At 62.5% G+C, this 21,392-nt stretch overlaps 2 protein-coding genes across 7 annotated transcripts; one reads left to right on the top strand and one right to left on the bottom strand.

The window, feature by feature from the left end:
* Nucleotides 1–648: 648 nt before the first annotated feature.
* On the top strand, nucleotides 649–16,185 carry ANO8 (anoctamin 8). Of its 6 annotated transcripts, none has more exons than XM_038163820.1 (18): nucleotides 649–1,048; nucleotides 3,907–4,017; nucleotides 4,728–4,860; nucleotides 5,071–5,209; nucleotides 5,474–5,570; nucleotides 6,161–6,277; nucleotides 6,467–6,594; nucleotides 6,994–7,176; nucleotides 7,673–7,825; nucleotides 8,057–8,183; nucleotides 8,262–8,317; nucleotides 8,933–9,007; nucleotides 9,208–9,351; nucleotides 9,912–10,565; nucleotides 10,859–11,050; nucleotides 12,066–12,197; nucleotides 12,700–12,810; nucleotides 13,259–16,185. In XM_038163820.1, exons 1-18 carry the CDS (start codon nucleotides 946–948, stop codon nucleotides 13,916–13,918), a joined length of 3,315 nt encoding a protein of 1,104 aa, XP_038019748.1. In that variant the 5' UTR covers nucleotides 649–945; the 3' UTR covers nucleotides 13,919–16,185. The 6 variants fall into 6 exon arrangements, with proteins under 6 accessions (XP_038019748.1, XP_038019747.1, XP_038019749.1 ...); XM_038163819.1 differs by having other exon boundaries at nucleotides 650–1,048; nucleotides 13,256–16,185; XM_038163821.1 differs by having other exon boundaries at nucleotides 651–1,048; nucleotides 7,015–7,176; nucleotides 13,256–16,185.
* A 1,025-nt stretch (nucleotides 16,186–17,210) lies between these two features.
* Nucleotides 17,211–21,248, bottom strand: DDA1 (DET1 and DDB1 associated 1). The gene is made up of 5 exons (XM_038163834.1): nucleotides 21,171–21,248; nucleotides 20,366–20,446; nucleotides 20,063–20,114; nucleotides 19,452–19,513; nucleotides 17,211–19,189 (listed from the first exon to the last, which is right to left on the bottom strand). Exons 1-5 carry the CDS (start codon nucleotides 21,171–21,173, stop codon nucleotides 19,079–19,081), a joined length of 309 nt encoding a protein of 102 aa, XP_038019762.1. The 5' UTR covers nucleotides 21,174–21,248; the 3' UTR covers nucleotides 17,211–19,078.
* Between the last annotated feature and the right edge of the window lie 144 nt (nucleotides 21,249–21,392).

Below are 21,392 nucleotides of genomic sequence, written 5' to 3'. Positions count from 1 at the left end.
TCCTGATTCCCAAAATCTGGGCTCTGCTTCCAGCGGGGTTACAGACTGGGATGGACTGGGCTGGACTGGGATAATCTGGGACAGACTGGGATGGTTGGGACGGACTGGGACAGCCCGGCACGGCCCCGGTGCCGCCGTGCCCCCCCGTGCCCCCCAGTCCCGGGCCCGGCAGCCCGGGGACAGCTCGGGGACAGCCCGGGGACAGCCCGGGGACAGCTCGGGGACAGCTCGCGGTGGCACCGGGCGGCCGGGCTGGCGCCGCGCCCCGGGGCACCGGGCACAGCCGTGCCCCCCCCAGTCCCCGCGTCCCGGGGGCTCCGGGCGGCCGGGCCGGGCGGGACCCCGGCCCTGGGGGGCTCTGGGGGGCTTTGGGGACTTTGGGGAGACCCCCCGGGCTGGGGATGCCGCTCTGGGGGAGGGGTGGGGGTCACCCCAAATGTCACCGGGCAGCGCTCGGCCCGCTCGGGTTACCAGGCGGGGGGGCACTGGGGGGGCACCGGGGGCACGGGGGGGGTGGCACTTGGGGACAACCAGGGGGGCACTGGGGGGGTGGTGGCACTTGGGGACAGCCGGGGGGGCACTGGGGGGGCACGGGGCGGTGGCGTTCGGGGCCGGGCCGAGCGCGGCGGGGGCGGCGACGCGGGGAGGGGGCGGCGGCACCCCGGGGCACCCCGGGGACAGCGCGGGGGTCGCGCCGGTGCCACCGCCGGGCGGAGCCGCCCCCCGCGCTCCCCCCGGGACCCCCCCGCGGGGCGCGGCCGGACACGCGTGGCCGGGAGCGGCGGCCAACCGGAGCGGCCGGGGCAGCGGCGGCTCCGCTGCGCTCCGCGCCGCGCTCCGCTCCGCCGCCTTTGTCCGCCCCTCCTCGCGGCGGCGGCACCGGCGGCCCCGGCGGCCCCGGCGGCCCCATGCACCGGCCCCGCCGCCGCCGCCGAGCCCCGCACCATGCCCGAAGCGGCGGCGGCCGCGGCGCAGGACGGAGAGCGGCCCCGGCGGGCCCCGGCCGCGGAGGAACGAGCGGAACCGGCGGCCCCCGCCGGAGTGCTGGGTACGGGGAACCGGGGGCTGCGGCAGAGGCGGGGGGGGGCACCGGGAGGGCACCGGGAGGGCCGGGATGCGGCTCGCTGCGGATGCGGGCCGGGATGCGGCTCGCCGGGACCGCCGGGGGGGGTCGGGCTGCCGGGGGAGCTCCGAGCATCCCCCCGGTACCGGGACGGCTCCGAGCCCCCGCCCGCCTCATGGGGGGGGGCTGTGGCTCTCGGGGGGTTTAGTGTCACCCTCCCCCCGCCCCGGACAGCCCCGAGACCCCCGGGATGGCGCTGGCAGCCGGCTCCGTGTGTTCCCCCCCCCAACCGGTGACATCCCCGGTGTCACCCCCATCCTGGGAAGGGGTTTTGCCCCCCTTCCCCCCTTGCCAGGCCCGTGCCCCCCCCAGCACGGCAGGGGGGTGGCGCAGCTCGCAGCCTTTGTGTCGCTGTCCCCACGCTGCCGTTGGGGTCCCCTCCCCCGCGTGGCGCTGGGCCAGGTGACATCCCCTGATCGGGGTCCCCGGGGCGCGGGGCGCGGGGGGGTGGCAAGGCCTGGTGGCAGCTGTGGCACCGAGCGGGGCTCCTGCCGGCGGCTGGGTGACCCACTTCGTGCCCCCCGGGACACCGTTCGGTGCCCGCCGCGCCGCAGCTCCGGTGACCTTAGCCCGGGAGCCAAGGTGAGCCGCACGGCCGGCGACAAACGGGGACAAGCGGGGGGACCCGGGGGTGGTACACGGCGCGCCAGCCCCGCCGAGACCTCGGGGCCCCTTCGGTGGTGGCACCGCGTGTCGGGAGGGGCCGCGGGGACAGCGGGGGGAGGGTGGCGGTCACCCCCCAAGCCCGGCCAGCCTGGGGGTGCTGGGGACCCCCTTTTCCATGAGCTTGGGCACGGAAAGCGCCCCCCCCCCCGGCCCTGGGTCTGTGCCCCGGGGTGGGCATTGCCCCACGCGGGTGGCAGTGTCGCGGCTGGCACCGCTGCGGGCAGGACATAAATAATGCAGGGTGGGTGAGCTCAGCCCGCCGGCGTCACCCGGCTGCCCTGCCAGGGTGGCACTGCCGCTGCCACCAACCAGCGCCCCGTGCCCACCGGGCACTCCGGTAGCCCCACAGCCTGATATGCCAATGGCCTGGCACCTTGAGAGTCTGGCACCCTGGCACCCCAATACCCCAACACCCAGCTACCCCTGCACCCCACCACCATGGTACCCCTACACTCCAGTACCCCAAAACCCGGCTGCACCTGTACCCCAGCACCCTGGTACCCCAATAGCTCAGCCCCCCAGCACCCCTGCATCCTGATACCCCAACAGCCAGGCACTCGGGCCCCCCAGTACCCCAATACCCTGACACCCTGGCATCCCATCCCTGTCACCCCAAGAGCCCTGGTACCCCTGCACCCAGAAACATCAACAGCCAGACACGCCACCAGCCGGGCACCCCACCAGCCTGGCACACCCTGGCACCCCAACACCTCAGCACCCTGGCACCCAATACCTTGATACCCCGGCATCCCAACACCCCAAAATCCCAGCACCCTGATACCCCAGCAGCCCGATACCCCAACATCCCACAGCTGGAAACCCCAGCATCCCAACCCCCTTGTACCCCAATGCCCTGGCACCCCAGCACCCGAGTACCCCTAAACCTCAACCCCCCAGCACCCTGGCACCCCCTTACCCCACACCTTGGCACCCCCTCACCCCCGGACCCTGGCGCCCCCTCACCCCCAGACCTTGGCACCCCATTGCCCCCAAACCCTGGCACCCCCTCACCCCCGGACCCTGGCGCCCCCTCACCCCGCGCCCCAGGGCAGGACGCGGCCGTGCCCAGCCTGCCGGAGCGGTGCCACAGCGGGGGTGGCAGCCTGGCGCTGTCCCCAAGTGCCACCCGCGGCTCGGGCACAGCGCAGCCTTTCAGAGCCCATCGGAGTTTGGGGGGTCCCGGCAGAGGCTCCTGGGAGGTTCCCGGGAGCTGCCCGGATTTGGGGGGTCCCAGCAGAGGTTCTCGGGTTTTGGGGGTCCCAGCGGAGATGCCCAGGAGGTACCCGGGTTTTGGGGTCACAGCAGAGGTTCCCGGGTTTCGGGGGTCCCAGCAGAGGCCCCCGGGAGGTGCCCGGGTTTTGGGGTGCCTTCAGCTGCTCTGGCATTTCCTGTTTTCCCGGGCGGTTTCCGGCACCCCGAGCCCTTCCCAGCCCTGGGGCACCGCCACATCCCGGCCGAGGAGGGGAAACTGAGGCACGAGGGGACAGTGAGGCAGGGAAGGGACAAACGGGGTCTCCACGCCACCGGGAACCCCCATCCCTCCCTCCCTGCCAGCCCCGGGTGGGTTTTTTGGGATCCCCCCGTCCCCACCCTCCCCGGGAGGCGCTTTGGGGACACCGGGCACGGGGACAACGCGACCCAGCGGCGCGGCCACCCCGAGGCGGGGCAGCGGCCGCGTCCCGCGGTGCCACCGCGCAGCGGGGGTGCTTTGGGGACTGTCCCCATCGCGGACTGTCCCCACCGCGGCGGCGCGGGGCCCGCCGGGTTTCCATGGAGACCGGCTGCTTCTCCCCATCCCCGTTTTTCCTGCGCTTCTCCGCGCCCGGGCTCCGGGAGGAGGTGAGAGGCTCTGGGGACGCTGCGAGGGGACACCCCGCGACATTCGGCACGGCCGGGGGTGGCAGGACGCGCTGGCGGCTCCTCCCCGCAGCTGTCGGGGCCGATTTTGGGAGCTGCCGCAGGAGAAATCCGATGCCAGGGCGGCGGCACCGCCGTGCCCCGGGCCACGGCCGGGTTGGGGACAGGCGGGGACAGTCCCGCGGCCAGCGCGGGGCTCCGGGGCCGTTCGGGATCCGCTGCCCGGGGGCGTTGATCCCTGCCCGGCCTCCCCCCCTCAGATAAACTCTTCGGGAAGCGGCTGCTCCAGGCCGGGCGCTACATCATGTCCCACAAGGCCTGGATGAAAACCGTGCCCACGGAGAACTGCGACGTGCTGATGACATTCCCGGGTAGGGATGGGCTGGGAAACCGGGAAAACCGGGATTGGGGTGGGACCGGGAAAACCGGGATCAGGGTGGGATGTGGCCAGGAAAATCCGGGATAGCCGGGGCAGGAGGGGGTGGGGATGGTGGGGAGAGCCCGGGAGGTGGCAGTGGGAGTGGGGGATGTGGGATGAGGGGTCAGGGATGGGGGATTGGGGTGGGATGGGGACGTGGGAGGGGACAGGGAATGTATGGATGGATGGGGACCGGGACAGGGACACATAGTGGGATGGGGACCGGGATGAGGGACATGGGGATGGGTGAGGAGCGGGATGAGGGACACATGGCAGGATCAGGACTGGGATGAGGGACACAGGGATGAACAGGGACAGGGATGAGGGACACGGGGAGGGCTGGGAACTGGGGTAGGGACACCTAGAGGGATGAGGACTGGGATGAGGGGCATGAGGATGGGTGAGGACTGGGACAGGGACGCGTGGCAGGGTCAGGACTGGGATGAAGGACATGTGGCAGGATGGGGACAGGGATAGGGACACTGGGATGGCTGGAGACAGGGATGAGGGACACAGGGATGGCTGGGCACCAGGACGGTGACACACAGCAGGATGGGGACTGGGATGAGGGCACGTGGCAGGATGGGGACCGGGATGAGTGCCATGTGGAGGGCTGCGCACCGGGCCGGTGACACAGCAGGACACGCGCCGCTGTCCCCGCAGACAGCACGGATGACCACACGCTGCTGTGGCTGCTGAACCACATCCGCCTGGGCATCCCCGAGCTCATCGTGCAGGTGCGGCACCACCGGCACACGCGCGTCTACGCCTTCTTCGTCACCGCCACCTACGAGAGGTACGTGCCCGTCCCCGCCGTGTCCCCAGCCTGTCCCAGCGCTGTCCCCACCATGTCCCCAACACTGCCCCCAGTGCTGTCTCTGGTGTGTCCCCAACACTGTCCCCAGCGTGTCCCCAACACTGTCCCCAACGCTGTTCCCATGCTGTCCCCAACGCTGTCCCCACGCTGTCCCCAACGTGTCCCTGTGTGTCCCCGGCGCGGGCGCAGTTTGCTGCGCGGGGCGGACGAGATGGGGCTGCGGAAGGCGGTGAAGGCGGAGTTCGGGGGCGGCATGCGCGGCTTCTGCTGCGAGGAGGAGTTCATCTACGAGAACATCGACAACGAGCTCGGCTTCTTCAGCTCCCAGGTGGGCACGGGGTGGGGAGTGTGGGGTACGGGGTGTGGGATATGGGGAGCTGGGGAGGCTGGATGGGGATCCAGCCACCTCCGGTGCTGGGGACAGGGACGGGGACCGGGAGGGGACAGGGACAGGCCAGGGAGAGGACAAGGACAGAGCCAGGGAGGGGACAAGGACAAGGAAAGGGCCAGGGAGGGGACAGGGACAGGCCAGGAAGGGGACAAGGACAAGGACAGGGCCAGGGAGGGGACAATGGTGGCGTGTCCCCCGCAGGAGCGGCAGAGCATCATCCGCTACTGGCTGGAGAACCTGCGGGCCAAGCAGGGCGAGTCCCTGCACAACATCCACTTCCTCGAGGGCCAGCCCATCAGTGAGTGGCACCCGGTGACACTGCTGACACTGCCACGGCGCCCGGTGGCACTGCCACGGCACCCGGTGGCATCTGGTGGCACTGCCCCTGTGGCATGGAGCTGCCACGTGCCACCGTCCCCCATTGTCCCTGTGCCAGTCCCACCACCCCAGGGCTGTGCCGGGCGGCAGTGCGGACGCTGGGCCATGTCCCCATTGTCCCTGATCCCGTGTCCCCACTGTCCCTGACCCCGTGTCCCCATTGTCCGCATCCCTGGAGCCCTGTGCTGGGCAGGATCCTGGTGGGCACAGAGCTGTCCCCACTGTCCCCACTGTCCCCGGCCCTACTCTTGCCACCCCAGGGCCATGCTGGGTGGCAGCGGAGACCCCGGGCCCTGTCCCCATTGTCCCTGACTCTGTCCCCATTGTCCCCATCTCTGGGGCCGTGTGCTGGGTGGGGTTTGTAGGACCACGGTGGGCACAGAGCTGTCCCCACTGTCCCCGCTGTCCCCATTGTCCCCGCCTCTACTCCCACCACCCCAGGGCCACGCGGGTGGCAGCGGGGACCCCGGGCGGCGTCCCCGCGTCGCTGACCCCGTGTCCCGGTGGCAGTCCCGGAGCTGGCGGCCCGGGGGGTGATCCAGCAGCTGTTCCCGCTGCACGAGCAGAGGATCCTCAAGCGCCTGATGAAGTCCTGGGTGCAGGCGGTGTGCGAGGCGCAGCCCCTCGGTGAGATCGGGGGCCTGGGGGTCCCACGGGGCTTGGGGTGACCCCAGAAGGGTTTTAGGGGTCCCATTTAACCCATTTAGGGTAATCCCAATGGGGCTTTTGGGCTCCCAGCCCCTGGGTGAGCTCTGGGGTGCCCCAAGGGGGATTTCGGGGTCCTGACCCCACTGATGTCCCCTGTGCCCCGCCCAGATGACATCTGTGACTATTTTGGGGTGAAGATCGCCCTGTACTTCGCCTGGCTGGGCTTCTACACCTCGGCCATGGTGTACCCGGCCGTGTTCGGCTCCATCCTCTACACCTTCACCGACAGCGACCAGGTGAGCCTGGGGCACTCTGGGGCCACCCTGGGGTCACCCTGGGGCCACCCTGGGGTCACTCTGGGGGGCTTCCCAACCTTCCTGGGGGGTTTTCATCCCTTCTTGGGGTTCCCATCCTTCTGTGAGAGTTTCCAGACTCTTTTAAGGGTTTTCATCCCCTCTTGGGGTTTCCATCACTCCTTGTGGTTTTTCTTCCCTTTGTGGGATTTGCCATCCCTCCTTGGGGTTTCCCTCCCTCCTTGTGGGGTTTCCCCCTCCCCTGATGGATTCCCTCATCTTCCTCCCCCTTTTCCCTCAACCCCCCACCCCAGCCGTTTCCTCGGGGCTGGGGGAACTCCCAACCCCCCAGGGCAGGATTTGGGGGCTGCGGGGGTGGGGAGGGGACCAACCCCGGTGCAGTTGGTGCCGTCTGTCCCCCAGACCAGCCAGGACATCTCCTGCGTGGTCTTTGCCATCTTCAACGTCATCTGGGCCACGCTGTTCCTGGAGGAGTGGAAGCGCCGCGGCGCCGAGTTCGCCTACAAGTGGGGGACGCTGGACACGCCCGCCGAGTCCCTGGAGGAGCCCCGGCCCCAGTTCCGGGTCAGACACCGGCACGGGGTCCCTTCCCCCTGGGGGTCCCATTCCTTGGGGGTCCCGTCCCTTCTGGGGGGTCCCATTCCTTTTGGGGGATCCCATTCCTTTTGGGGGTCCCATTCCATGGGGGATTCTGTCCTTTTTGGGGGATCCTATTCCCTGAGAGAAGGGTCCCATTCCTTTTGGGGATCCCATTCCTTTTGGGGGTCCCATTCCATGGGGGATTCTGTCCTTTTTGGGGGATCCTATTCCCTGAGAGAAGGGTCCCATTCCTTTTGGGGATCCCATTCCTTCAGGGAGGTTTCATTTCTTGGGGATCCCATCCCTTCTGGGGGATCCCATTCCTTTTGAGGGATCCCATCCATTTTGGGGGATCCCATTCCTTGGGAAGGCCCCCAGATCCCATCCTGAGGGGGTTCAGCCACCAGTCCAGGGATCCTGGGCGGGCTCCCCGGATCTGCGGGGTCCCCGGAGCCGTGTGTGCCACGGGCCGTGCCCACAGGGCACCAAGCGGATCAGCCCGGTGACCAGCGCCGAGGAGTTCTATTACCCGCCCTGGAAGCGCCTCCTGTTCCAGAGCCTCGTCAGCGTCCCCGTGTGCCTGGCCTGCCTCGCCCTCGTCTTCCTCCTCATGCTCGGCTGCTTCCAGCTCCAGGTGTGGCTCTGCCCTGGGGACAGGGACAGTGGCACTGCCCTGGGGACAGTGACAGTGGCACTGCTCTGGGGACAGGGACAGTGGCATTGCTCCTGCTGCTGTTGCTGCTGCTGGGGATCCTGATCCTGCTCCTGACCCTGACTGGTTCCCTGTCCCCATCCTTGTCCCCATCCCTGTCCCCATCTCTGTCCCATCCGTGTCCCCTCTCCTGTCCCACCCCTGTCCGCACAGGAGCTGGTGCTCAGCATCCAGGAGCTGCCGCGCGTCCTTCGCTTCCTGCCCAAGATCATCCTGGCCATCATTGTCACTGCCTGTGACGAGCTCTACAAGAAAGTGGCCTTGTGGCTCAATGACATGGGTGCGCTGGGGACCCTGCGGTGGCCCTGGGGTGGCCCTGGGATGCCCGGGCCCCCCTGACTCCCCCTGTGCCCTGCAGAGAATTATCGGCTGCAGAGCGCCTACGAGAAACACCTCATCATCAAAATGGTCCTGGTGAGGGGACACGGGGACATTGGGGGGACATGGGGACATGGGGGACATGGGGGACATGGGGATACTGGGGCGACATGGGGACATGGGGGACACGAAGACACAGGGGGACACTGTGGGGACCGGGAACACAGGGGACAAGAGAGGACATGGGGAAACATGGGGACATGGGGGACATGGGGACACGGGGATACTGGGGGGACATGGGGACATGGAGGGACATGGGGACATGGGGACACGGGGATACTGGGGGGACATGGGGACAGGACATGAGGACATGGGGGGACACTGGGGGACATGGGGATACGGGGATATGGGGGCACATGGGGGGACACGGCGACATGGGGAACATAGGGGGACACAGGGGGACATGGGGGGACTGGAGAGGGCCAGGATCAGGCACACGGGGGACTGGGAGGGACTGGAGGGGTCCCAGTGGCTCTTGCTGAGGGACAGAGGGGACAGAGGGGACCTGGGGGTCCTGGCAGCTGCAGAGGTGACAGATGGGACTGGAGATGTCACAGAGGGACACAGGGGACACGGAGGGAAGCGGAAGGTCTCAGCCAGCGCTGAGGGGACACCGAGGTGACCGAGGTGCCACCCCCGTGTCACCACCAGTTCCAGTTCGTCAATTCCTACCTGAGCCTTTTCTACATTGGGTTCTACCTCAAGGACATGGAGCGCCTCAAGGAGGTGAGGGGACCCTGCCGAGGGGGCCGATGTCCCCAAAGTGTCCCCAACACCCCTCCACCCCCCCTCCACCACCACCACATCCCTCTGGGTGTCCCCACGTGTGTCCCCGCCCAGTGTGGCTCACGGCGTGTCTCTGTGTCCCTGTGTGGTCGTGGTGTCGCCGTGTCGTCCCTTTGGTGTCCCTTGTGTCCCTTCCGCAGCTCCTGCTCATCCTGTCCCTGTCGCAGAGCCTCGCGCGGCAGCTCCGGGAGGCTCTGCTCCCCTCCATCCTCCTCCACCTCCACCTGTCCCTCATCTTCCTCAGGCGCCTCCTGCGCTTTTGCTGGACCCTGGCACTATCCAAAGTAGGAGCGTGGGGACACCCAGGGGACACCCAGGGGACACAGGTGTCCCCAACGCCCCCAGGGTGGCGGTGGCGCTGCTGCGGCCCCGCCCCATCGGGGTGTCAGCGATGGGCGGGGGGTCACAGCAGAGGGGACACTGGGGGGGTGACAGGGAGGGGCGGGGACACCACGGGGACAGCAGAGAGGAGCAGGGACAGCACGGGGACACCACAAGGGGGGCGGGGACACCACAAGAAGAGTGGGGACACTGGGGACATCAGAGAGCAGCACGGACACCACAGGAGAAGAAGGGACACTGTGGGGACATCAGAGAGGAGCAGGGACACCGTGGGGACATCAGAGAGGAGCAGGGACACCACAAGAAGAGCAGGAAACCACGAAAAGAGCAGGGACACTGTGGGGACCCCAGGAGCAGGGACACTGTGGGGACAGCAGGGGCAGGACCCCACAGGAGAAGCAGGGCCACCACAGCAGGAGCAGGAACCCCGCGGGGCCAGGCCATGGGGACACTCCCCGGCGATAGGGACGGGGGTGACACCGCGGCCCCCGTGTCCCCGCAGATGCTGGCCACGCTGCTGATCACGCGGCAGTTCCTGCAGAACGTGCGGGAGGTGTCGCAGCCGCACCTGTACCGGCGCCTCCGCCGCGGGGACCTCTCGGTGCGCAGCCTGCGGCAGCTCGGCCGCGCCCTGCTCCGCCTGCTCGCCCCGCGGCCACCCCCGCACGCCCCTCCGGAGGGGCCCCGCGGCGAGAAGAAGTGTCTGAACGGGGGCTGCGGGGTGCCCGAGGAGGAGGAGGAGGAGGAGGAGGAAGAGCGGCGCGGCTCGGACTCGGACTCGGAGGGCGCGCTGGACTGCGGGCTGAAGCTGAAGAAGGTGAGCTTCATCGAGCGCGGCGAGCGGCGCGCCGAGCCCGCGGGCCCCGAGGACGAGCCCTTCCTGGAGGAGGGCAGCCCCACCATGGTGGAGAAGGGCATGGACCCCGCGGCTGTGTTCGAGCTCTGCGAGGAGGAGGAGGAGGCCGAAGCGCAGCCCGGCAGCCCCGGCAGGGCGGCGGAGCCGGCGGTGCTGGCGAGGAGGAGGAGGAGGGAGGAGGAGGAGGGCGATGAGGAAGGGAGGAAGCGCAACCGCGCCTCGTGGATTGACCCGCCCGAGGAGGATTACTCCACGCAGCTGACCCAGGCTGAGGTGGAGAGCTGCATGAAGAAGTACGAGGTGGGTGGCTTCTGTCCCCTTTGTCCCCTTGTCCCTGGACATGCTGGATTCCCCAAGTCTTCCCGGGGCTCGCTGAGGTGTCCCTGTGGCCATCAAGGTCCCCAAGGTGTCCCCAGGGTGTGTGGCATTCCCAAGGTGTCCCTGTGGCCATCAGGCTCCCCCAGGTGTCCCATGGCTTCCCTGAGGTGTCCCCGTGTCCGGTGGCCTCCCAAAGTGTCCCTTCCCGAGCTGTCCCATCAGGAGCCACCGTGGAACTCCCAGTGACCCGGGCAGTGCCACCGCTGTCCCCTCAGGACACTTTCCAGGACTACCAGGAGATGTTCATCCAGTTTGGCTACGTGGTGCTCTTCTCCTCGGCCTTCCCGCTGGCGGCCGCGTGCGCGCTGCTCAACAACGTCATCGAGATCCGCAGCGACGCCTTCAAGCTCTGCACCGGCCTGCAGAGACCCTTCGGGCAGCGCGTGGCCAGCATCGGCCACTGGCAGGTGCCACGCGGGGACAGCGGGGACAATGGGGACAGCAGGGACAGCCGGACAGCGGGACAGAGGGGACACGGGGACAGCAGGGCAGTGGGGACAGCAGGGACAATGGGGACACCGGGCACCTGGGACACCAGGGACACTAGGGACAGCAGGGACACTGGGGACAGCAGGGACAGTGGGGACATGGGGACAGCAGGGACACTGGGGACATGGGGAGATCAGGGCTCTGTGTCCCGGTTTGGAGGCGCAGCAATGACGTTTTCAGAGCAGCTGCTCTCAGGTTCCTCCGTGTCTGACCTGAAAACCAATCAGGAATTTCATATTTTTTTTATTTCATTATGAATTAAAAAATATAGGTATATAGTTATGAAATAAAATGATATAATATTATTATTAAATATAATTATTTATTATTTAATGTACTATTCATTATTACTAACCATTATAAAATATAATTACTAAAATATTAAATATTGTTAATATATATTAGTAACTATTAATATTCATTATTAATTAATAACAACTATTATTAATAACTATTATTAAAAGCTATTATTAGGTGATAACTATTATCACTAATAACTATTATTACTAACTCTAATTAAACAATAACTATTATCATCAATAACTATTATTAGCTATTACTATTAATAATTATTATTATCAGCTATTATATAATAGTGATTAAACGTTATTAATAACTCTTATTAAATATTATTAACAACTAAGATAAAAATTAGTTATAACTATTATGGAATAATAATAATAATTATTATTATTATTTTATTATTATTATATGCAATTATTACAATTTTATTTTAATTCTTACCACTCTTTCCTTTAATTACCACTAAACCATTTCTCTTCTTGCCCTTTTAAACCTTTAAACCTCCTTCCCCTTCCTCCCAACCCAAAAATCCACCCACACACCCCAATAACCACCCTGCCCATTAACCACCACACTAATTAACTAATTAATAAAAACCCCTCGAATTGACGCCCCGACCGTGTCGTGCAGAAGGTGATGGAGGCCATGGGCGTCCTGGCCATCGTGGTCAACTGCTACCTGATCGCGCAGTGCGGGCAGCTGCAGCGCCTCTTCCCGGGGCTCAGCCCCGAGGCCGCCATCGTCTGCGTCGTGGTGCTCGAGGTACCGGGGCAGCGGGACTGGGGTCACACAGGGTCACCCCGCTGGGGTTTGGGGTCCCCTGGGTTCACCCCGCTGGGGTTTGGGGTCCCCTGGGTTCACCCCGCTGGGGTTTGGGGTCACCCAGGTTGGGTCATGGATGGGGGGAGGTGATGGCTGCGGGTGGGGATGGCGGGGGGAGTTCTGGGCTGGATGGGCCACAAACCCCCGGGTACTCAAATCCCGGGTACTCAAATCCATGAGTACTCAAACCCCCGGGTATTTACACACCTGGGTACTCACAGTCTTGGGTACTGGAACCCCTGGGTACTGGAACCCCTGGGTGCTCACAGCCCTGGAAAATTAATTAATTAATTCCCTGGAAACTGGGCCAGATTTTGGGGTGGAAGGAGCAGATTTTGGGGTGGAAAGGATGGATTTTGGGATGGAAGGACAGGATTTCAGGTATGCCAGGAATGCTGAGGTGTGTCCCTGTGTCCCCATGTCCCGTGTCCGGTGTCCCCAGCATTTTGCGCTGCTCCTCAAGTATGTCATCCAGGTGGCCATTCCCGACATTCCCGCCTGGGTGGCCGAGGAGATGGCCAAGCTGGAGTACCAGCGTCGCGAGGCCTTCAAGGTGGGTCCTGCTGGGGTGGCGTCCCCAAGGTGTCCCCAAGGGTCCCCAGAGTGTCCCCAGCATCACTGGGCTCCCAGAGGTGTCCCCATGGCCAGTGGCCCTCCTGGGGTGTCCCCATGCCCGGTTCCCCCTCGATGTGCCCCAGGGGTGTCCCTGTGGCCACTGTCCCCTGGATGTGTCCCCTGGCTGTGCCCCATGCGCAGTGTGGCCCCTGTCTATGTCCCCTCAATGTCCCCTGGCCATGCCCCACACCCGGTGTCCCCTCTTTGTCCCCTGTCTCTGTCCCCTTGACGTCCCCTGGCTGTGTCCCCTTGCTGTCCCAGTGTCCCCTCTCTGTCCCGGTGTCCCCTCGCTGTCCCGGTGTCCCCTCGATGTCCCCGCGGCCGTGTCCCCCGGCCGTGCCCCGTGCCCGGTGTCCCCTCGATGTCCCCGTGGCTGTCCCCAGAAGCACGAGCGGCAGGCCCAGCACCACTTCCAGCAGCAGCAGCGCCGCAAGCGCGAGGAGGAGGAGCGGCAGCGCCACGCCGAGCTCCAGGCGCGCCGCGACCGCGACCCCGCCCGCGACGAGGCCACCAAGGCCGAGGCCACCGGGCAGGACCCGGCGCACGACAAGGGCCAGGCCAAGGGGAAAAGCTCCGGCGGCTCCTCCGCGCACGGCCCCGACAAACCCAAGCGGCCCAGTTCGCTGCTGGCCACCAACAACGTGATGAAGCTGAAGCAGATCATCCCCCTGCAGGGCAAGTTCCTGTCCGGGGGCACCAGCGCGGCTGGCACCGCCACCGCCAGGTCGCCGCAGTCGCCCACGGGCAGCGAGAACAAACTGCCGGGATTCCTGAGCTTCAAATTCCTCAAATCGCCCGAGACTAAGCGGGACGCGGGCACCGAGAAGGTGCAGTCGCCCACCAAGCCCTTCAACCCCGGCAAGCTCTTCAATTTCGGCAAGTCCGAAGGGCTCGGTGCCAACGGCGGCGCGGCCGGAGCGTCCCCGCAGCCCCGGGCGGTGCCCTCGGCGGACGCGGGGCCCGGGAAGTCGCACCTCAACGAGGAAGGGGCGCGGGAGGAAGCGGAGACCCGGGCGGAGGAGGAGGGCGGCGGTGCTCGGCTCTGACCGGGGGCTCCGGGGGGTCGGGAGGAGCCGGGCGGGGGAGGACAGCGGCGGTGCCCGGTTCTGAGCGGGGCTCCGGGGGCACGGGGAGCCGGGGAACCGGGCGGAGGAGGAGGAGGGCGGCGGTGCCCGGTTCTGAGCGGGGCTCCGGCGGTTCCGGGAGCCGCCCGGTCCCTGCTGCGCGCGGCCGTGGCCGTCGGGAGCCTCTCGCCGCCGCTCGCCCGCGGGGCCGGCCCGGGGGCCGCCGGCGCCGCGCTCCGCTCCGGTGCTCTGTGCTGTGTCCCCCCGGGCTGTGTGCCCCCGGGTCCCCCCGGCCCCGCCGCTCGGAGCCGCCGCCACCGCCCCGGGAGCCGCGGGGGGACAGCGGGGGAGGCCTGAGAGCGGCGCGGCGGCGAAATCCCGGCACCGGTGGCACGGCGCGAGTTATCCCGGTGCGACCGGAACATCCCGGTGCGGCTGCAGCATCCTGAAACTTCATAGGCTCACCGGGAGCAGTTATCCCGGTTTTCCGTGGGCACCGGGAGCGGTTATCCCGGTTTTTGGAGCATCCCAAACTCCCCCACACCCCGTTTCCCCCAGAGACGCCGCGCTCCAGCCTTTGGATCCTTCGGGAGCCACATCCCGCTCCTGGAATTCCCGGGATCCCCGGGACGAGCCCGATTCAGCCGTGCCTCAACCCTGCTCCGCCCGCTCCCCCCGCCTGGATCCCGGATCCCAGTCCCAAATCCCGGAGGTCCTTCCCGGGAGTTTTCCAGCCGGGAACGGGGCGCATTTCCCGGGAATGCCGTGCATGGGCAGCGTTTCTTGCACTAAACCCCAGCCCCGAGCCCGCCGCCGGTGCCGCTTCCCCCAAATCCCAGCGGGACCTTCCCGGCTCCAGCTCCGAATTCCCTGGAATTCTGTCGCAATAAGGGGCGGGACAAGGAGGGGACATGGGGAGGGACAAAGGGGGAGGGGGTGGGAGCCGCTTCGCTGCTGCCGCGGGAAGGAATTCCTGGATTCCCTGGATTCTCTGGATTCCCGGGATCGGCTTTTCCAGCGGGATACATGCTGGGAATGCGCTCCCTCTTTTCCCTGCTTCGCTTCGCGGGGTTGGTGGCACTTGGGGACATCCATTCCCAAAGGGAAAAATCTGGGAAAAGAGGGAAAAGCTGGGAAAAGGGAGGGGGGGAGTGGTCCCAAGTCTCCTCCTGTTCCCTCTTCCCAAAAATAAGGTTAGAATTTTTTGGGGTTTTTTTTCCCCCCCTCCTCTTTCAAAAAAATCCATGGAAATTCAGAGAATCCATGGAATTTGGAAGAACGCATGGAATTTTGGGGTTTGGGGTTTTTTTGGGATCCCAAATCGAAGCCATTTTCCAGAGCAATAAGGGCAGGAAAATCCGGGATTCCCAAAGGAAAAGGCTCAGAGGTTGAAAAATCCCAGTGGGATTGGGGAGGCTTGGGATCAGGGAGGGAAATTTGGGAATGTGGGAATTGGGGATGGGAAATTAGGGAATTGGGGATGGAGATTGGGATTAAGGATGGAGTTTGGAAATGGGAGTGGAGTTTGGGAATTGGGGACAGATTTTGGGATGGGAGATGGAGATTTGGGAACAGGGATGGAGTTTGGGAATGGGGGTGGAACTTTGGGATTGGGGATGGGGATTTGGGAACTTGAGAAGATTTGAGAATAGGGAATGGAACCTGGGAACAGGGAAGGAGATTTGGGAATTGGGGAAATTTGGGAATAGAGGAGATTTGGGAATTGGGGATGGAGATTTGGGAATAGGGAAGGAGATTTGGGAACGTGGATGAAGGAGGATCCCAATCCCCCCACCTGCCCTGGCCTGGAATATCCCAGAGAGGTCCTGGGGCAATCCCGGGAAAAGGGAGCCCTGGGAAAGTCGGGAATCCCGGGAAAACGAAATCCCAGAATTCCAGGAGGCTCCGGCTCCTCCCCCTCCCTCATCCCAAGGGATTTTCCCAAAAAACCCCGGGAATGGCTTTGATCCCATTTCCCTCTGGAGCAGAGAATTCCCAGAGGGAAAAGCCCCAAATCCGGGGAATTTTCATCCCTTTCCCAAAAAAAACCAACAACAAAAAATCTCTGGAATTTCAGAGGAGGGAAAAATTCGGGAATGGTTTTTCCTTTGATTTTTTCCCTTGGAGTGGGAATTCCGTGGGAATTCCAGGAAAGGAAGGGAAAGGAGGGGGGATGGGGGGGGTTAATTTATTTCTTTTTAATTTATTTTTGTAAAATCCGCAATAAAAAAGAAATCTATTTCAACAGCTCATTTGCATCTCATTTGCATATTTGAATATTCGAATTAGGTTCCAGGATCCAGAGCAGCATTCCAACCTCTGGAAAAGGGGATCCAAATATTCCCAGGAGCCAGGAAAAGATGGAAAAATCCAATTAAATCCTGGAAATTCTATCAATTTCTTGGTGATAAAAATGTGGAATTGTTGGAAAAGAAATTCCCAGAAAAAGAATTCCAGTAGATATCTGGGATTCTGGCAGGAATTTTGGGAAAATCCAAGTTTTTCCAGCTCTGTGATCCCGGAGTTTGGGAGGAAATTGAAAGATTTGAAGGGAAAATTCTGGAGCTGGGAATGACGGAGCTTCCCGGGATTTTGAAATGGCCAAAATTGGGTGGAAAATTCCCAAAAAAATCAGGACTGGGCTCTGGGAATTGCAGGAATTCCGAGAATTCCAAGCCCTGGGGGTGTTTGGAGCAGAATCCCGGGATTTGGGAGCTGCACGACACGGAAATCCCAGGATGAGGAGGAAGAGGCAGGAACTGGGCAAAAAAACCCAGGAAAATCCCAGGATTTGGTGGAGTTTGGTAATTCCGGGTGGGAAAGCAGCAGCAAGTGACAAGAGAGGAATCTTCTGGGAATTTTCCAGATTTCCTGAATGGGATAAAGGGAAGGGGGGACAGAGCTCCTGGAATTCCTGGAGAAGCTGGGAATGAGCTGGAGGAGAGGGGGAAGGGGGATCCCAAATGCAGGGATGGGAGGAAAACCCCAAATCCAGGGATTTTGGGATGGGATGAGGAAAGAGAGGGAATTCCAAATCCAGGAATGGGATCCAGACTCACTTCAGGGATCCCACATCCAGGGATGGAATGAGAATCTCAAATCCAGGGATCCCAAATCCCAAAGGGGATCCAGAGCCTCCGCGATCCCAAACCCATCCAGCTCCAGCCAATCCCGACCTTTCCCCCCAGAATTCCCCAATCCCATTTTCCCTGGGATCAATCCCCATCCCGAGGCTCCCGTGCCCCTTTTCCAGGGGGAAGAAAAGTGGGAATTCTAGCAGGAAGTGCCAACTCTTTAATGGAACAACATTCCCGAGCCTCGGGAACGCCGGGATCCGCCCTCCTCTCCTGGAAACCCCAGAATGGCTCCCGGAGATTCCTCAAATCCGGCTCCTCCCGGAGTTCTCCAGCTGGAAATCCCAAAGCAAACCCAAATCCCAGGAATTCCGCTTGTCCTTCCCCTCCCCCCACCCCCCCTACACCGCATTCCAGGAATTCCAAAGTCGCTTCAATAAAAAAACAAACAAAACAAAACAAAACAAAAAAATTGGGAAAAACGGAGGCAGAGCCAAAGTTCTGGACTGAATTCCAGTCCCAAATTCCGGGAATTCTGACCGGAGCCATGTCCTGCTCCTCCCCAGCTTCTGGAGGAGTTTTGGCCCTTCCCAGCCCGGAATTCCGAGGGTGGATCTGGGATTTTCCGGGAAAAGGGGCGGCAGGAACCCTCCCAGAGTCAGGGAATCGATTTTGGGAATCTCCTGGAAAAATTTCCCAGCAAGGGGAGGGAGAAGGGCCCCGAATTCCAGGATTCCTGCAGGAATCAGCTCCTCATGGAAAAGCAGCTGGAATTTCGGGATCATCCCGTCCTTTCCCGAGTTCTCCGTGGATCCCGAGCCTCTGGGTGGTCCCGGGAAGGCGGCTGGGAATTGGCCGAGCGCCGAGGGTTTGGGGAGCAGGGATGGGCTCTGCCTTCCTGGAATTCCAGCCTGGATTCTTCCTCCTGGATTCCCGAATTCCAGCCTGGATTCCAAATTCCAACCTGGATTCTTCATCCTGGATTCCCGAATTCCAGCCTGGATTCTTGAATTCCATCCTGTATTCCTGAATTCTAGGCTGGATTCCTGGAACTCCATCCTGGATTCTTCCAGCCTGGATCCTGAATTCCAGCCTGGAATCTTCCAGCCCAGATCCCAAATTCCAGCCTGGATTCTTCCAGCCCAGATCCCAAATTCCAGCCTGGATTCCCAAATTCCAGCCGGGATTCTCCCAGATCTGGAGCCGCTCCCATCTGGGGAATTCCGAGCGATCCCTCGGGCAGGATTCGGCGATTCCCAGGAAAAACTCGGGATTTAAGGATCTAAGCTCCTGGCTTTTCCAGAGGGCGGGGAAAAAAATTCCATGGATCCAGCCCCAAAAAAATCCCGGGATCCAAATTCCCAGGGACTGGCTCCAGCCATGATCGGAGCCTGGGAAGGGGTTGGGAATTTTCTGGAAAAATGGGAAAGGCCTCACAGTCGTGGGTGGGTTGGGAATATCCAAAGGATTCCTGGGAATTTCTCCAAGGGGAAGTGAAGGGGAAAAAAATCCTGGAATTTTACAGGGAGGAGATGTGGGGAATCCTGGGAAAAGGGGATTTTTGGGAAGGGAGGAGATCCCAGGAAAAGTGGGGGTTTGGGAATGAGGAATTCTGGGGGATCACAGGGAGTAGATCCCAAGAATCCCCAAAAAATGAAATTTTGGGGGAAAAAAGGAGTTGTTCTGGAATTCCACAAGGAGCAGATAGAGGAATCCCAGGAAAAAGGGGATTTTGGGAAGGGAATAAATCCCAGGAAACGGGGATGTTTGGGAATGAGCTGTCCTGGGAGATCTCAGGAGCAAACCCCAGGAATCTCAAGAAAAAGGGGAATTTTGAGAATTAGGAATTCTGGGATATCCCAGGAAAAAGGGGAATTTTGGGAATTAGGGCCCCTAAGGATGAGCAATTCTTCCTCTCCATAAAAACCCCATAAATACAAACCAAAACCCGGGCACGAGGCAAATCCCAAATAAATAGGGCGGATCCTGGGAATTCCCAGTGGGTCTGGGGGGTGTGGGAGGTGAAAAGAAGCGGGAAGAGCCTTGGGAATTCCGGAATCCCAGGGTTTTAAGTGTCCTCGGTCATGTCCTGGCTGCCGGTCCGGGCGATCTTGCGCGGCGGCGCCGAGTTCTCCCCCTCCAGCTCGCCCTGCTCCTGCTCCCGCTTCTTGGCCGCATTCTGCAACGAGCCAGCGAATTCCGGGAATTCCAGGGGGTTCCAGGGGGGTTCCAGGGCAGACTCCCGGCACGGAGATCCCCGGTGTTCCCATGTGCTGGGATTCCCAAATCCCAGCGTTCCCACATCCCCCAGTTCCCAACCACAACCTCCCCTCAATCCCACCCCAGGATTTCCTGCCTGGAATTCCCACCAGGAATGATTCCTGCAATGAACCAATCCCAGATTCCCGGGAAAACTGGGAATTTTGGATCCCAAATGTCACCTTTTTGTCCCACTGCTGGTGGAGGTAGCGCAGGAGGATGTTTGTCTTCTCTGTCACGATAACTGGGAACAATTCCAAGGAAAAACAGGGAAAAATCCCAGGTTTTAGGAGGATTCCAATGGGCAAGGAGGGAGGGAAAATTGGGAATTTTTTGGGGAAAATTTGGGATAAAGAAGGGGGAAAATGGGAATAATTAAAGGGGAAACTGGGAATGAAAAGGGGGAATATTGGGAATAAATAAAGGGAAAATTGGGGAAAAATGAGGGAGAAATTGGGAATAAATAAGGGGGAAATTTGGGATAAAGGAGGGTAAAGTTGGGAAAAAGTAAAGGGGAAACTGGGACTAAAAAGAGGGAAAATTTGGGATAAAAAAGGGGGAAATTGAGAATAAAGAGAGGGGGAAGTTGGGAATTACTAAAGGGAAAATTGGGAATTAAAAGGGGGAATACTGAGAATTCAAAGGGGGAAAATGGGAATTAAAAAGGGGGAAACTGGGGATTCAAAGGGGGAATATTGGGAATAAAAGGAGGGAACACTGGGAATGAAGAGGGGGAGCTGGGGCAGGGGGTGCCCAGGGCGGGGATGCCGGCGGGGTCCCCAGCAGCACTCACTCTGTTCCGAGGGGAATTCTCTGGTGGGCAGGTACACCGAGGGCCGGCGGTTCTGCAACGGAACGGGAGCCTCAGGGCAGGGATGGGGGATTCCAGGAGCTGGGAATTCCGGGATTTGGGAATGGGATGGGAGTGGGAATGGGGGATCTGGGAATTCCAGGATTTGGGAACGCTGGGATGGGGAATGCCAGGATTGGGGAATTCCAGGATTGGGGAATGCTGGAACTCCTCAGGAATGACGGGACTCAGGAATGCTGGGATTGGGGAACCCCAGGACTGGGGACGTGGCCCCGGAGCACTCACAGAAGCCTTGCAGACGGAATCCGCATGGAACCTGCTGAAGTTGCTCTTGTTGTACACCGGGAGCCCCTTCAGGAAATCTGCCTGGAGAGCCACAGTTCCCAAAACCCCTCAGGGAAGGCTGGCACAGCCCAGGGATCAGTGCCCACCGCAAACTCCAGGGGCTGAGGGGAAATTCCCGGGATTTGGGCAGCTCCAAGCTCTCCTTCCCCAGATAAAATTCCCAGCGTGATCCCAAGGCTGTGACCCCTATGCCCCCCCATAAAACAAATGGTTCTGCCCAACTTTAAGTGAACCCCCACCCAAAACAAATGGTTCAGCCCCATTTTAGGGTGCCCCCTGAACCCCCTCAATAACACAAATGGTTCAACCTAACTTTAGGGTGATCCCCTGAATCCCCCACCCAAAAAAAATGGTTCAGCCCCCTCTTAGGGTGCCCCCCTCCAATTTTGGGGTGCTCCAACCTCACCCCGAGCCCAAACCCCGGCCTGGGCTTCCTCAAATCCTCCAAACCCGCCCTGGGGCCTCCAAAGCCCGCCCTGGGGCTCCCCAAATCCTCTAAACCCCGCCCTGGGGCTGCCCTCACCCCAAACCCCCCGCCCGAGGCTCCCCTCACAGCCCTCACACCCCCTCAGCCCCGCCACCCCCGCCCAGGCCGCGGCGGGAGCGGGCCGTACAGGCCGGAACCGGCCGCGGTGCCGCCCCTGCGGTACCGGGAAGGCCGCGGGCGGCGCGGCGGGGCCCGGGAGCCGCAGGCGGGCCGCCGGGGCCGGCGCGGGGCCGCCATTGCGGCGGGGGGCTCACGTACCATCTTCGCCGCCACCAGCCGGGAGGAGCCGCCCCGGCCCGCCCACTGTCATGGCCGCCCGCCTCGTGCGCGCCCATTGGTCCGCGCAGAGGAAGGCTGCGTTCCTATTGAGCGCTGCACCTGTCAATCACCGACTGGAGGGTTGGGTTGAGGCAGGAAGTGCCCGCGCGAAAGGGCGGGGCGGGTGCAGCGCGGGAGTCCCCGGATGGAGCGCGGCGCGAG

The sequence above is a fragment of the Motacilla alba genome, chromosome 28 (genome assembly GCF_015832195.1).
Source record: "Motacilla alba alba isolate MOTALB_02 chromosome 28, Motacilla_alba_V1.0_pri, whole genome shotgun sequence".
NCBI classification, from domain to species: domain Eukaryota; kingdom Metazoa; phylum Chordata; class Aves; order Passeriformes; family Motacillidae; genus Motacilla; species Motacilla alba.
The sequence above is the reverse complement of the archived record's forward strand: the minus strand, read 5'-3'. Positions and strand labels throughout refer to the sequence as shown.

Coding starts and splice junctions, on each gene's coding strand:
- ANO8 (XM_038163819.1), top strand. CDS start 946: ATGCCCGAAGCGGCGGCGGCCGCGGCGCAGGACGGAGAGCGGCCCCGG. Junction 12,198..12,699: donor TCTGCGTCGTGGTGCTCGAG/GTACCGGGGCAG, acceptor CGGTGTCCCCAG/CATTTTGCGCTGCTCCTCAA. Junction 12,811..13,255: donor AGCGTCGCGAGGCCTTCAAG/GTGGGTCCTGCT, acceptor GGCTGTCCCCAG/AAGCACGAGCGGCAGGCCCA.
- DDA1 (XM_038163834.1), bottom strand. Junction 20,115..20,365: donor ATTCCGTCTGCAAGGCTTCT/GTGAGTGCTCCG, acceptor GTTCCGTTGCAG/AACCGCCGGCCCTCGGTGTA. Junction 19,190..19,451: donor ACCAGCAGTGGGACAAAAAG/GTGACATTTGGG, acceptor GGCTCGTTGCAG/AATGCGGCCAAGAAGCGGGA.